Below are 15,449 nucleotides of genomic sequence, written 5' to 3'. Positions count from 1 at the left end.
ACACAGATACACACACAAATATCAAAACAATGGTAAAGCCTGAGGCATATTTGAAAAGAGCCAAATAGAAGTTCTGGAAAGTAAATGTACTGTCATCACAAAATAAAAGCAGTGTGGCTGGGAATGTGGCTCAATGGAAGACTGCCTGCCTAGCATGCATCCCTGCACCAAATCCCCAGTACCACCAGGTGTAAGTGTAGTAGATTAGATCTAAGTGAAAGGAGAAGAGTGAACCAGAAGATACTTCTGAGAAATTATCCAAGAGCAGAAGGCAACAATGGATCCAAGGAAGCATGTTTATAGTGCCCATGGCTTATACAAGGTACATGGGTGAGTGAAGAGAAGTAGAAATGGTGAAGGAGAACAAAGATTATGGCCAGGAGTTAGAAAGTTGGGGTATATGTAGAGGGGAGAGAAAGCATGGTATCTTGGAGAAACAGAAAAAAAGGCAAATAAGTATGAAGAGTAGAAAGAGAAAGTTAAGGAGGCTGGAAAGGGCTAGATAATAGAGGGCCTTGAAGGTCTCTTTGATGACAATCAGATCTGTTTTGAAGATCCTTTTGGCTTCCAGGTATAAAGTAGAAAGAGACTGGAGATAGATGTGATATTTTTAAACATTTTTAAGTTGTCAATGGATTTTTTTATTTATTTATATGTGGTACTGAGGATGGAACCCAGGGCTTCACACATGCCAGGCAAGTGCTTTACCACTGAACCACAACTCCAGCCCAAGATGCGATATTTTAGAGATTAGAATGGACTGGGGCAGGAGGTATGGAGATATAAGAGGATTTCCCCCCACCCTTGGTATCTTTTTTGGACAGTTTTATTGAGAAATAATTTATGTACCATAGAGTTCACATTTAAAGTGAATAACCCAATAGCTTTTAGTATATTCACATAGTTGTACATCTACCACTACAATCAATTTTAATATTTTCGTTATCCTGAAAAGAAAACCCAAACCCCTTCATCTCCCAATCCATCCCCTCATATCCAGCTATAATCGTGTGAATAAACACAATTTTTTAGTTTAAGTGTATCCCAAACCACATCTGAAATTCAAATTTAGTTGGGTATCAGATTCAAATTTAGCTGTATTTTATCTAGAGCTCTACGTTAAGGCATTAAGAGACAGTACAAACAAGGTCCGTTTAAATCCCACCACCACTATATACTGACTTCTTATCCCCATCACAAAGCATTAGATTCCCCCAACGTCCCAGCACTAGTCGTTCACAAGGGATTTTCAGGTTTTTAGTAATACTGGTCACCTGACACAGCATGTGGGTTGGGGGAGGGGACTGGGGGAGCCTGATGCATTATGATGTTGGAGCCAGTGACACACTTCTATAAGAAGCTGTAAGAAGAGTTCATCTCTTGTGGAATTAGGGATATGTACTCTCTGAAGGCATTTGAGCTAGGAGGGAATGGAAAGTGAATGGAAAGACTATGATATTGTATGATGTTAATAATAGGTTTTCCCAGCTGGCAGAAAGTATAGTGAGTGGCATCCATCCCAGTGGGCTCATTAAAACATCTACCATATGTGAAACAAGACTGTTCAGACTGAGAAATCTGAAGGAAAAAGGAAACAGAAATGGCAGAACCTAAAATTATAAATGTAAGTCTGACTCTCATGTTTCTGTTTCATTTCTCTTGATCCTTTCACAGTAACAACACCTTGAATTTATATTGCATTTTTTTACTATAAAGCCTTTTGAATTTCATTCTCTTACTTTGTTTTTCTAAATGGGTTAGTAGGGGAAAAGAGAGAGGCCCACCTCCCTGAAGTCAAGAGGGATTAAAGCAAAATGCCTCTCATTGCAAACCTCATCAGGAATTTTAGCCTAGGATTTAGAATGAAGAACCAGGCAGGCCTGTTTCTCCAGTCATAACTCCTAGTCTTAAATTACAAGAGGAAACATTAGGGAGGTTCTGAGACTAGAATCTAATCTCCCTCTCTCTCTCTCTCTCTCTCTCTCTCTCTCTCTCTCTCTCTCCACATTGGCTTGCTGTATCAGCGCTGGCCTAGAACTTGCGATTCTCCTTCCTCAGCTCCTGAGTAGCTAGGGTTACAGGTGTGAGCCACCACAGACCATTCTCTCTTTTCTGTATTCTCACTCTCCCTTGCTAGTGGCTTCTTCCTCTTCACATTTAAACATTTGATTTTTTTTTTTTTTTTTTTTTTTTTTTTTTTTTTTTTTGTGGTGCTGGGGATTGAACCCAGGGCCCTGTGCTTGCAAGGCAAGCACTTTACCAACTGAGCTCTCTCCCCAGCCCCTGATTTTCTTATAAAAACATAATTCTTTGCAGAGCCCAACCATGTGGTCTTCCCATGCCTGTCCTGGAAAGTTGTATACAGGATTTTGTAGAGTTTACTTGTGGTAGAAATGAAGGTAATGTGAAAGGAAAATTCCTGGAATGGTTGAATTAAGGGTAGGAATCCTGAGGAGGTCCTCACAGCCAGCACCCCCAAAAAGATAAGTACAGAAATTCCAAATAAGCCGTTAGGAACCTTCATAGCAGTTTTACAGATAAATCTTAAGTCTATTGAACTTAATAATAAAAAATCTGTAGTTAAAAAATCTTTTATCCGATAGTCTTTTCTTCCTCTCTCTCTTTCTTCTTTCTCCCCTTTCACACACCCAGTTGCTTCATTCCGAGGACATTTCAACAAATCCAAAACAAAGTGATCTTCATCTCCCTCATGCCTGCTCTTCCTTCTTTAATGCACTCGAATGCATCAAATATCAGACAGAGCCTAGTTCAGAAAGGAAAAATTCCAGATTTCTCTTCCTGTCTCTCTGGATCCAGTTAATCTTTAAGACTCAGAGATTCGACCCACTGAACATTTTTTATCACTCTCATCCTTTGCCTCTCCTTTCCCACTGCTCTAAACCAGAATACAAAATTCTCTTTAGTCTCTACAATTGCAATAGCCTTCTGACTGATTTTCTTGCCTGATCAATCCAGTGCCAGACTGGTTGAGCATTCTAAAAGGTTAATCTGACACATCACTCTACTGCCAAATATCTTTTCAGCACTTCTCTACCATTCATGATAAAAAATGAACCACTTAGTAAGTGGACCCACATGCCTGGCATATTTTCTTTTCTTTCTTTTCTTTCTTTCTTTCTTTTCTTTCTTTCTTTCTTTCTTTCTTTCTTTCTTTCTTTCTTTCTTTCTTTCTTTCTTTCTTTCTTTCTTTCTTTCTTTCTTTCTTTCTTTCTTTCTTTCGTTCCTTTCTTTCTTTCTTTTTTCTTTCTTCTTTCTTTCTTTCTTTCTTTCTTTCTTTCTTTCTTTCTTTCTTTCTTTCTTTCTTTCTTTCTTTCTTTCTTTCTTTCTTTCTTTCTTCTTTCTTCTTTCTTTCTTTCTTTCTTTCTTTCTTTCTTTCTTTCTTTTTTCTTTTCTTTCTTTCTTTCTTCTTTCTTTCTTTCTTTCTTTCTTTCTTTCTTTCTTCTTTTTTTTTGGTACTGGGCATTAACCCAGTGGTGCTTAACCACTGAGCCACACCCCTCGAATAACTGGAAGCTTAAGAGGATGGCAGTAGGGCCTGAAGGAGGACGAAATCACATCACAAAACAGAAAGCAGGAGTGAGGCTCAGGTGAACTCACTCCAGGAGACCAGCATTCCGTTCTGAGTGCAGTGCCTCCAGTGACCCAGGGACTTCCCAGGGGCCCCCACCTCTGAAGGTACATCACCACCTCCCATTGTCACATTGGAACCTTTGAGGGATGAACATCCAAACCACAGCAGAGGGATTATGAATGAAGCTGCTGTGAGCATTCTTGCACAAGTCTTCTGTGGATTTATGTTTTCATTCCTCTTGGGTCAGTACTTCAATGGAATTTTGTCTCATAAGAAATATTTTTCCCAAAGAATTTGCATCATTTTATACTTGCCAAAACTATGAAAGTTCCAGTTGCTGTATATACTTGTCAACATTTCTTGCTGACAAACTTCTGTTTGGTCCCAGGAATTGAACCCAGGGGTGCTTAACCACTGAGAAACATCCCAAGCCCTATTTTTTATTTGAGATAAGGCTTTGTTAAGTTGCTGAGGCTGGCCTTGAACTTGCAATCCTCCTGCCTCAGACTCCCGAACCTCTGGGATTACAGGCATGTACCACTGTGCCCAGCTCTATTTCCTTCTTGAAATTTGTGTCTTAAGAATATTTAGGGAGGCGCGGCCGGGGCGGCGGGCGTCCTCGGCTCGGCCCGGCTCCCGCCCGGGCGCGCGCGCAGCCCCCTCCGCGGCCCTCGCCGCCGCCCCACGCAGCCCGAGGGCCGCGCGGCCGCCGAGAGACCCGGGACGCCGTCGACCGCGCAGGAGGCGGCGGCGGGAGCGCGAGCTGCGGCCCGCGGCGGCGCGGCAGGATTCACAGATGGATTCAGTGGAAAAGACAACAAATAGAAACGAACAAAAATCAAGAAAGTTTCTAAAAAGCCTCATCCGGAAACAACCCCAGGAGCTGCTCCTGGTCATCGGGACTGGTGTCAGCGCAGCGGTGGCCCCAGGGATCCCTGCCCTCTGTTCGTGGAGGAGCTGCATTGAGGCCGTCATGGAGGCTGCAGAGCAGCTGGAGGTGTTGCACCCGGGAGACGTTGCCGAGTTCCGGAGGAAAGTGAGGAAGGACCGGGATCTGCTGGTTGTGGCCCATGATCTGATCCGAAAGATGTCACCTCGCACAGGTGACACCAAGCCCAACTTCTTCCAGGACTGCCTGATGGAGGTTTTTGATAGCCTGGAACACCATATCCAGAACTCGGTGGTGCTACAGTTCATCCTCAGCCTGATGGATAGGGGCACTATGGTGTTGACCACTAACTATGACAACTTGCTGGAGATCTTTGGGCAGCAACAGAGCAAGCCCATGGAGTCCCTGGACTTGAAGGACAAGACGAAGGTACTTCAGTGGGCGAGAGGCCACATCAAGTATGGAGTTCTTCATATTCATGGCTTATACACAGACCCCTGCGGGATGGTGTTGGAGCCATCAGAATATAAAGATGTCACTCAAGACCCAGAAGTGATGGAAGTTCTACAGAACCTGTACCGCACCAAGTCCTTTCTGTTCGTGGGCTGTGGCGAGACCCTGCGTGACCAGATATTCCAAGCTCTCTTCCTTTACTCGGTGCCGAATAAGGTGGACTTGGAGCACTATATGGTGGTGCTCAAGGAGAATGAAGACCATTTCTTTAAGCATCAGGCGGATATGCTTCTACATGGAATTAAAGTGGTATCCTACGGGGACCGTTTTGACCATTTCCCAGGATACGTGCAAGACCTTGCCACTCAGATCTGCAGACAGCGAAGTCCAGATGCTGAGCGAGTGGACAGCACCACATTACTGGGTAATGCATGTCAGGACTGTGCGAAGAGGAAGTTGGAAGAGAATGGAATCGAAGGCTCAAAAAGACTCAGACAGTCAGATACCGGTATTGTGTTGTTCCTGAATGGGGACCTCCCTGAGATGATGCTGGAGGATCTTGAAATCTGTAAACCAGTTAAGATCTACAACTTGAAAGCCAGCCTTCTGTAACTACAGTGCCATGCCCAAGTGATGAGGAACGTACAGAGGATTCCACATGGATCTCCCTCCTCAAGTCACATGCCCAAGAGCCACATCGCTGGGTGACAGCTCCACTGGATGTGCTCAGCTGCTTGGGAGTGACATGGACACACTTCAGGTATACTTCGTAAGGACTGATGGACAGCTACCTCAGGGACCAAATCAGTGGGAGGGATGTCCCTGGTATTCCCAATTCCTATTTGACATGCTCTCTTGTGTCAAGGTGACATTTTTCCAGTACAGGGGGAGAGTGAAGATTGTTCAAGCAACAGTAGTTGCCAAAGAGAAAATAAGAGCAAGACCCTTAGTTTTATCAAAAAAAAAAAAAAAAGAATATTTAACTCGGTCAGATAGCAAAGACGCCCCCAGCCCCTTATAACTGGGTATGGCCTCGGGTACCTCCTGAGTTCCGCACTAGGCCACCTGGTTGGGTCCGCCCCTTAAGGAGTCCTGGGCCCATGCCAGCTTGTGGACACTCAGTGTGACCTTTGACCCCTGGTGTGATCTTGGGCCCCAGGGGGGACTAGCCCCTGGCGTGGGTCGAGGGGACGGCCATGGAGCTGGACAGCTGCTTCAAGACCTACGAGGACTTCAAGGAGTGCTTCAGCGCCTACAAAAAGGAGAACAGGTGCTTCTTCATTCTCAGGGACTGTGTCTCCGTCCACTTCCACAACCTCAACCATGGCACCTCCATCCGCGAGGACACACACATCTTTGGAACAAGATCTGGGAACTATCATTAAGCCTCAAGCCTTGAGTTACTGGAAGCTTGAACCTGCAGAGAAGTATTTTGATCTGAGCATTTAGACATTTCCCATGGCCCTGACAATGCTGAATGGGCTTCTGATCAAGGACTCAAGCCCACCTATGCTGCTGCACCAGGTTAGCAAGACTCCCCAGCTAGATACCTTAAACTACCAAAGCTGCTTTATGCCAGATGTTTTTGCCCATTTCCCGGAGATCTTACTTATCTACCGGACCTATAACCCAAGAGGCAAGGTGTTGTACACCTTCCTGGTAGATGGACCTCTAGTGCAGCTGGAGGGTCCTCTAGCTCGGGCAGTCTACTTTGCCATCCCTGCCAAGGAGGATGCTGAAAGCCTCGCCCAGGTGTTCCAGGTGTTCAAGAAGTTTAACCCAGCATGGGGGAGAGTCTGCACCATCCTGGTGGATCCCCACTTCCTCCCACTGCCCACCCTCGCCATGGAGTTCCCCACCGCTGAGGTCTTGCTCTCAGCCTTTCACATTTGCAAGTTCCTCCAGGGCAAGTTCTATCAGCTGTCCCTTGAACGACCTGTGGAGAGGGTGCTCCTGACCTCCCTGCAGAGCACCATGTGCTCAGCCACAGCAGGCAACCTGAGGAAGTTGTATACACTCCTGAGCAACCGCATCCCCCCATCCCGGCTGCTGGAGCTCCACTCACACTGGCTGCTCAACGACCACATCTGGCTGGCCCACTGCTGGAGAAGCTGAGCCGAGAGCAGCGGCTACTTCCAGAGCCTTGAGATTACCACCCGCATCCTCAGTCAGTTCTTTGGCACCACCCCATCTGAGAAACAGGGTATGGCCTCTCTGTTCCAATACATGCAGCAAAACCCTGGAGACAAGGCAAGCTTCAGCCTAGGCCTGGGTCCCCAGAACAACTGTCCCCCATCAGAGGCCAGCCCTGAAAGCCCCAGAGTTGAGCAGTTGGTAGAAGCTCGCATCCAGCACTCCTTCAATGCCATCTGCACAGGGCCAGCAGCCCAGCTCTGCCTGGGTGAGCTTGCTGTGGTCCAGAAATCCATGCACCTCATCGGCTCTGGCTCGAAAAAGATGAACATACAGATCCTAGAGGACGCCCACAAGGTGCAACTGCAGCCCCCTGCCAGCTGTAGCTGCTACTTTAACCAGGCCTTCCACCTGCCCTGCCACCACATCCTAGCCATGCTCAGTGCTCGCTGCCAGGTGCTCCAACCAGACATGCTGCTAGCTCAGTGGACAGCAAGCTGTGCCACCAGTCTAGACAGCATCCTGGGCAGCAAGTGGAGTGAGACCCTGGATAAGCACCTGGCAGTGACTCTCTTAACTGAGGAGGTGGGTCGGCTCTTGCAGCACTGCAGCAAGGAGGAGTTTGAGCGGCGGTACAGCACCCTGCGGGAGCTGGCCAACAGCTGGATCGGCCCCGACGAGCAGGTGCAGTTCTGATCACTCCTGATGCCAGGAATGCTCCTGTGCCACGTGCACACTCACACACTCAAGCTGTCAGACGGCCATGGTCCCTGCTTCCACAAGGACAAGAGTCTTCTACTCTACCATAGCCTGCTCCGTAAAATGTGTCTTTAAGATTCTGTAAAGAGCCCAAGAGTAAATATTTTAGACTTTGATGGGCATATAAGTGGCTGCTGTATGTTCTTGTGTTTCTTTGCCAGTCTCTCTACCTAGAATTCCGTAGTTAGCTTTATCTGTCTAAAAACTTCCTAGTACTCCTGTGCCAAAGACCAGTGTTTCCTCCCTCGTCTCCTGGAGTGCCCCATACAGCCTGCAGTGTTCCATGATAGCAACTATCAAATTTAATAATTGAAATCCCTGGAGGACAGTGACTTAGGATCTTAGGATACCCAGTGGATAGTATAATACATGTGTAGAATCTTAACAAATATATGTTGATTCAATGTTTTGAAATTAGCACTTTTTAATTTTTTTTTAAATTTTTTTAACAGAATGCCTTTTGATTCATTGTTCTTTTTCTTTATTTTTACAGACTGCATTTATTATTTTATTTTTATAGACTTCATAGGAATAGCACTTTTGAAACTGAACAGACCTGGCTCAGATTTGAGCTCAATTAGAGACTGAATCATCTTGGACACACTTAATATAAGCTCTGTGAGCTCTATTGACTAGGAAGTCTGCACTGTTCTGTAGTTCAAGGCCATACATTCTGCCAGACATGCTGCTGGGTTTGAGCCCTGGTTTTGCTATGATTAGCTATGTTGCTTTAGGCAAGCTAAATTCTGCAGAAGAAAATCTGTATTCTCATTTAATACTGTATTTTCTCATTTGATTCAATCTTCAGGTTTGGGGTATAAAGTGCGATAATAGATGAAAAGTGCTTGCTACCTAAGTAAACTTTCAAAAAAAATGTCAGTGCCCATGTTAATTTTCTGTGGCTGCTGTAACAAATTACCACAAACTTAGTTGCTTTAAACAATATAAATTTATTTACTCACAGTTCTGAGGTCAGATGTCCAGGTAGGCATTTACCGTTTCCCTGGCTATAGGTTTAGCGCAGCTGAGAGCTGGCTGGGTTCATATCTGTAGGCTCTGGAGAGAATGCACTTCCCGGCTCATTCAGGCTGTTGGTAAGATCCGGTTCCATGGGACTGTAGGATTGAGGTCTCTATTTCCATGCTGGCTGTCTGCTGGGGCTGGGGAGACCTTTAGCTCCTAGAGGTCTTTCTATAGTCCTTGCTCTTGGGTCCCTACAACTGGTGCATCAAATCCTGTCACCTTGGAATCTTTCTGATTTTTGTGACCTCCCTCTTCTGCTTCTCTCTTCTGCCACATAATTCCAGCTAGAAGGTTTTCAACTTTTAAGGGTTCATGTGATAAGATTGCCTGTCTCCAACCACATTTATACATGTATTGAATTATCACACCTTACCCCACAGGTATGTATGTGTTTTGTGTCAAGTAAAAAGGTTTTCCAAAATTTTCCCCATCTTAAGATTTGTGACCTTAGGCTGTGGTTACAGTTCAGTGGTTGACCACCTGCCTAGCATGCAGGAGGCCATGGGTTCCATCCCCAGCACCAAAAAAAAAAAAAAAAAAAAAAAGGAAAGAAAAAAGATTATGTGGTAACCTTAATTACATTTTCATCTTCAAAGTCCCCTTTCACTATGTAATTTAACATATTCATAGGTTTGTAGGGATTTGGTCATGGACATCTTTGTGGACCATTCTGCCTACCATAATGCCATGCTCCTGGGTGGTTTTGAGTTTTGAATGAAGAGAGAGAGAGATACACAGATGTACAACACTTTCCACATGGTAGACCCTTGGTACATGTTGGTTCCCCTTAGCTCTGGAGAAACTTTTTTCACCCCAAGAAAATATCTAGTGTTCAGCCAGCCCTTCCAGTCACATACATCTGCCTTGTAAAGTGTTCCTCCTTGTGAAAAAATAAGACCACTGATGTTCCAGGAAAACTGAATGACCTCTGAAGGGTATTATTTCAATGGGTGAAATTTGACATCCCCCACCGCCCAGGGCCTTGGTATCAAGTCCTATTACAACTGTCCTTGACATTTACCATAGCTGTCATTTGTTTTCAATTTAGAGGAGTTGCAGGAAAGTATCAAAACTAACAGAGCAAATTCTCATGTTTCTCCAACTCAGAATTTCACATTTGAAATTTATTGTGGTTATTTTATATGTGTGTGCAATTATCATTTTGGTGACTAATTTACTGCTAGATTATAAACTCCATAAGCAATACTGCTTCAAGTACACATTTCTGGCTGTGTAGCAGGTTCCTTCCTCAAGGGAACCTGGTCTCCCCTTCATTAAGGGGTTCTGGTCTGCATACTGGCTCAAGTCTGGGAATTGACCGAGTGGCAATCACTCTGTTTTAGTGATTTAAGTTAGACTTATGTTCATGTGAATGAAATCATACAAAATTATTATTAGATACTGCATTTACTTAGCAGAAGTTTTCAAGGTTCACCCAATTGTAACATGTACCAATACTTTATTCCTTTTTTTTTTTTTTTGCGGTGCTGGGGATTGAACCCAGGGCCTTGTGTTTGTGAGGCAAGCACTCTACCAACTGAGCTATGTCCCCAGCCCTACTTTATTCCTTTTTATGGTTGAATAATATTTCATTGTATGTATATACTACATTTTGTTTATTCATCAGTTGATACACACTTAGATTGTTTCTATTTTTTGGCTATTATAAACAATGCTACTATGAACATTCATGTATAAATACTTGAGTAAAGATGAGTTTTTAATTCTTCGGGTTATATATATCTAGAAGTAGAATTGCTGGATTGTATTATAACTATAGAGTTTGATATGGTTACATTTAACTATAAGGAACTGTCAACCCTATTCCACAGTAATTACACCATTTTGTGGGGGCACTCAGGGGCATTCATGACCACAGAGCCACATCCCCAACCCTATTCTGTATTTTTACTTAGAGACAGGGTCTCACTGAGTTACTTACCACCTCGCTTTTGCTGAGGCTGGATTTGAACTCACGATCCTTCTGTCTCAGCATCCCAAGCCGCTGGGATTATAGGTGTGCACCACCACGCCCGGCTTTAGTTTGGCTTTTAAAAAGCTATTACAAGAGAACCACGCATAGTGTAACATGAAAATTTGTATTTGGAGACATGGTCTCACTAATTGTTTTTCTTCCTCATGTTCCTTCAATTTTTTTTCTTGTATTTGTGACATTTTCCTTCTGTTTCTGCCTGCTCTCCTTTTACCTTGTTCTTTCTTGATCTCTTCCCTGGTTTCTTGCAATTTTGCTTTGTGATCCTCCATCATACAGACAATTGGATCAAAGGTGTTTTGTTTTATTTTTTTCTGTACCCGGGATTGAACTAATAATACTCTGCCACTGGGCTACATTCCCAGCCTGCTTGCTTTCTCTTTTCTCCTTTTTTTTTTTTTTTTCTCTCTTTCCTCCTTCCTTCCTTTCTTTCCTTTAAGGAAGATTGAATCCAGGGTGCTCTGCCACTGAGCTACATCCCACTTATTTATTTTTTAAAGTTTATTTTGTACCTGGATTTAACCCAAGGACTCTTAACTGTTATGGAAAATACAGAAAAATATGGACAGTTATGTCACTTGAATGAGACAAGTGGCACTTGGAGATACAGAAGAACAAGGTTTATTGAGCACTGGTGTGGGCTCAATGGAGTCTTCTCCAAAAGCCAAGTATCGCCGCTTTGTTCTCAGTGTATTTTATACAGTACTGACTTCCGGGTTTCAAGACTTTCTAATGCACGTAATCTTTATTTGTCCCCCCTTTCTTCAGGAGGGTCTGGTTCCTGCCACAGCTACTAAGCAAGCATCATTACAGAAGCAGAAACTAGCAGGTTGCAGTTATTAACAGAATAATAACTTAACAGTGATAAAAAGAAACATCTTAGGAAGGAGTTGCTGCTTCATAAACACTGAGCTGCATTCCCAACCTTTTTTATTTTTTATTTTGAAACAGTCTGGCTAAGTTGCTTAAGGCCTCACTAAGTTGCTACAGCTGGCCTTGAACTTGCAATCCTCTTGCCTCAGCCTCCCAAGCCACTGGGATTATAGATGTGTGCTGCCGTGCCTGGCCCTTTCTTTAAATTTTGAGACAAAGTCAGGCCAAGTTGCTTAGGGCCTTGCTAAGGGGCTGAGGCTGGCCTCAAACTTATGATCTTCCTTCCTCAGCCTCCTGAGTCTGGGTTTATATGCGTGAGCCATCATGTCCTGCTTTCATTTTTTATTTTGAGACAGGGTCTTTAGAAATTGCTGAGGCTAGCCTCAAACTTGCGATGCTCCTGCCTCAGCCACCGGAGTAGCGGAGATTACAGGTGTGTGTCACTACACACGGCTTCTTTCATAGTTCTTTTGTAGCTTTGGATTAATATAGAGCCACTTCTTTATTTTCTTACACACATTGCTTGAGTCTTCCTGGATTGGTTCTTGTTCTTGAGTGTGTCCACAGGGTCAGGGTAGTTCCAGGCCAGCTGGTTTTCACAGCATAAAGCTCACTTCTTGTTTTCTGCCATAAATATGGGCTTTCCCAAGTGATTAATCAGTTCTAAACCTTCTGTTTCTAACCCCCATTTTCTTGCAGTTGTAGTTACAAATAAGAGGTAAATATGTTTTATCGTATGGTAGATCTTTTTCGGAAATTTAACTTTCCTGGAAGTTTCTTAGAATTTTCTCTACTGGTCCCTCTTTCTACTCAAATTACTCTCCATAGTTTCCTTTCTCCTATTCCTCCCTCATAGTTGTTCCTGAGCTACTTTTCCCAACCCTTACCAGTGATTTGGTGTTTATGGATTTTACTCTGATGAATGTTGAGTTTGCAAAGATTCTTGTTTTCATTTTCCTTATTACTTTTATATGGTTTCGAGGAACAGAAGGCCATAATAATAAGGTTTCTGCATTTGGCATTTTAGGTTTTCCTCTTATAAACAGCATGTACTTTATTCATTTAGTCTGATGGGTTGTTTTTGTTTGTTCTGTTTTGCTTTTGGTGCCAGGAATTGAATCCAGGGATGCTTAACCACTGAGGCAGCCCTTTTTATTTTTTATTTTGATACAGGGTCTTGCTATGTTGCTTAGGGCCTCGCTAAATTGCCGAAAGCTGGCTTTGAACTTGCAATCCTCCTGCTTTATCCTCTCAAGATGCTGGGATTACAGGCATGTGCCACTGAATCCAGCCTTAACATTTTTAATATACCTATATAACAGGATATTAAATGTGGCTTTTGGTAATCTGGGAGTATCATTCGAGAACAATAGGTGACAGATAATGTATGCAGAGTATGCAAAGAGATTGTGAAGAAAACTTTGTGTGACTCTTAGCTCATTACCCTCTTGAATACAGAATTGTTTTTCCCATTTGTAGTGCTGGAGATGGAACTGGCCTTGCACATGCTAGGCAAGCACTCTACCACTGAGCCACACCCCCAGCCCATTGGGTAGATATTTTAAATGATGATTTCATCAGAGAGAATTGTTGATATTCTCTGTGGTATTTTTCCTTCCTTCCTGCTTCTTTGCCTTCTCCATCTTAGTGAGAACTTGATAAGCTGGCATCCCATGGAATTTGTGGGAATGCAGCTTTCTGACTCGTGCCTGCAGAAAAGTAAGGTGTCTAACCTTTCAGAAAGCTGGTTGTGTGCCAGCTGTCTGTCTATGGAATTCTCTCCCTCCAAGGCATGTTTGTGTTTGTATTTGTCAGGAATCCCAAGGCTTCACTGTGTGGGTCCAAGTCTAGCTCTTCTTTTTGCCAGGGTAATACTACCCTGGCCACTAGCTATGAGAGTCAATTTGGGGCTCTGATAACTACACCTCCTCAGGACCATCATAACAGCAGTTTGTACTGAATGCTGTGAGGTTCTCCACTCTCCACTCCCACTTCATTTCTGACTTCCAGAGCTCAGCTATTTGTTTTTTTATCCAGAATTTCTAGGAATTCATAGTGTAAGGCTTTCGGAAAGGTTATTTTAGATCTGGGCACCATTGAGCACACTTGAAATCCCAGTGACTCTGGATGTTGAGGCAGGAGGATCACAAGTTTAAGGCCAGCAATTTTGTGAGACCCTGTCTCAAAATAAAAAAGGGCTCAGTGGTGGAGAGGCCCTGGGTTTAATCCCCAACTGCACAAAAAAAAAAAAAAAAAAAGTTATTTTAATCTGGCATCTTGCCAGAACTGGACAGCTATGTTAACTTGTTCACTCTCTGCCTTCTATACTATATAGTAAACTTCTTGCAAGTAGATAATCCTTTTTCTTCAGTATTTATCTTTAGCTCTCAGCATAGAGGCTGGCACAAATTGAGCTCTGAGGAAATATTTGTTTAAACAGTGAGTAACTTTTAAATTCACGAAGGCAAGAAGATAATGGCTAATAGATGTATTTACAAAAATGAGCTTCCCCATGAGGGGCGCTATGGAGTACTGGGAAGCCAGAACCCTGTATAATTTCAGCTGTACAACAACTGACTCACCTAAGCACCTAACAGCTTCTTCTTGTCATAGTTTTTCCTGTTTCCAGACCTCATAAAAAACCCACTTCACTCCTACTTTTATTTTCATTTATAATAACATATATTTTAATTCTTTTTTATTTTTATTGTCAACAAATGGGATACATCTTGTTTCTCTGTTTGTACTTGAAGTAGAGGCATACCATTTGTGTAATCATACCTTTACCTAGGGTAATAGTTTTTGATTCATTCTGTTATTTTTTTCTCTTCCCCCCACCCCTCCCACCCCCTATTTTCTTAAAAATAAAATTTATTTAGATATAAATTTACACATATTTAAGTATATGGGGGCTGGAGTTATGACTCTGTGGTAGAGCACTTGCCTAGCATGTGTGCGGCACTTGGTTTGATTTTCAGCACCACATAAAAATAAATGAATAAAACAAAGGACCATCAATAACTGAAATATATATATAGTGTATATATATATATATATATATACACACACACACACACACACATACATATACATATATTTAAAAGGGTAAATGCAATTGAGGTGCATTTTAATGAATTCCAACTGAATGATAAACCCACGTAACCACTGCCATAGTTAAGATATAGAACATTATCAACACTACCAAAAGATCACTTTTATTCCTTCCCATAAATCCTCCAAATTTTGTTCCCATACAACCACTAATCTGCTCTCTATGGCTTACTTTTTTCTAGAATTCCATATAAATGAACTCATACAGTACGTGCTCTTGTGTCTGCATTTTTGTACTGTTTTTGAGGTTCATCCATGCTGTAAGTATCAGTAGTTCATTCTCACCTGTCTCTTTCTTTTAATTAAAAAAATTTTTTTTAGTTGTTGATGGACCTTTATTCATTTATTGATATGTGGTGCTGAGAATCGAACCCAGTGTCTCATACATGTAAGGCAAGCGCTCTACCACTGAGCCCTGTCTTTTTTAATAAAGTTTTTTTTTTAGTTGCCAATGAACCTTTATTTCATTTATTTACATGTGGTGCTGAGAATCAAACCGAGTGCCTCACGTGTGCTAGGCAAGCACGCTACCACTGAGCTACAACCCCAGCCCCTCACCCATCTTTTTAAAACAAAGGAGTTTCTCCTGTTGATAGAAAAGCCTTATGTTTCCCCTCTTCTCT

General features: G+C 42.9%; 3 protein-coding genes across 4 annotated transcripts; all 3 read left to right on the top strand.

Moving 5' to 3' along the window:
* Positions 1-4,189: 4,189 nt before the first annotated feature.
* LOC306649094 (protein FAM118A-like) lies at positions 4,190-5,885 on the top strand. 2 transcript variants are annotated; one of them, XM_079119742.1, is made up of 3 exons: positions 4,456-4,540; positions 4,584-5,442; positions 5,478-5,885. In XM_079119742.1, the coding sequence occupies exons 2-3, from the start codon at positions 4,680-4,682 to the stop codon at positions 5,495-5,497; spliced, it is 783 nt and encodes a 260-aa protein (XP_078975868.1). In that variant the 5' UTR covers positions 4,456-4,540; positions 4,584-4,679; the 3' UTR covers positions 5,498-5,885. The 2 variants fall into 2 exon arrangements, with proteins under 2 accessions (XP_078975869.1, XP_078975868.1); XM_079119743.1 differs by having other exon boundaries at positions 4,190-5,442.
* Positions 5,886-6,365: 480 nt separating this feature from the next.
* Positions 6,366-7,049, top strand: LOC306649164 (zinc finger SWIM domain-containing protein 1-like; the record flags this gene model as incomplete). The annotated part of the gene is made up of 1 exon (XM_079119920.1): positions 6,366-7,049. The coding sequence occupies exon 1, from the start codon at positions 6,393-6,395 to the stop codon at positions 7,047-7,049; it is 657 nt and encodes a 218-aa protein (XP_078976046.1). The 5' UTR covers positions 6,366-6,392.
* Positions 6,615-7,976, top strand: LOC306649165 (zinc finger SWIM domain-containing protein 1-like). The gene has a single exon (XM_079119921.1). The coding sequence runs from the start codon at positions 7,140-7,142 to the stop codon at positions 7,761-7,763; it is 624 nt and encodes a 207-aa protein (XP_078976047.1). The 5' UTR covers positions 6,615-7,139; the 3' UTR covers positions 7,764-7,976.
* Positions 7,977-15,449: the final 7,473 nt, after the last annotated feature.

The sequence above is a fragment of the Sciurus vulgaris genome (assembly GCF_902686455.1).
Source record: "Sciurus vulgaris genome assembly, chromosome: 17".
NCBI classification, from domain to species: domain Eukaryota; kingdom Metazoa; phylum Chordata; class Mammalia; order Rodentia; family Sciuridae; genus Sciurus; species Sciurus vulgaris.
Note: the sequence above shows the minus strand (reverse complement) of the source record. Positions and strands in the feature narration are given on the sequence as shown.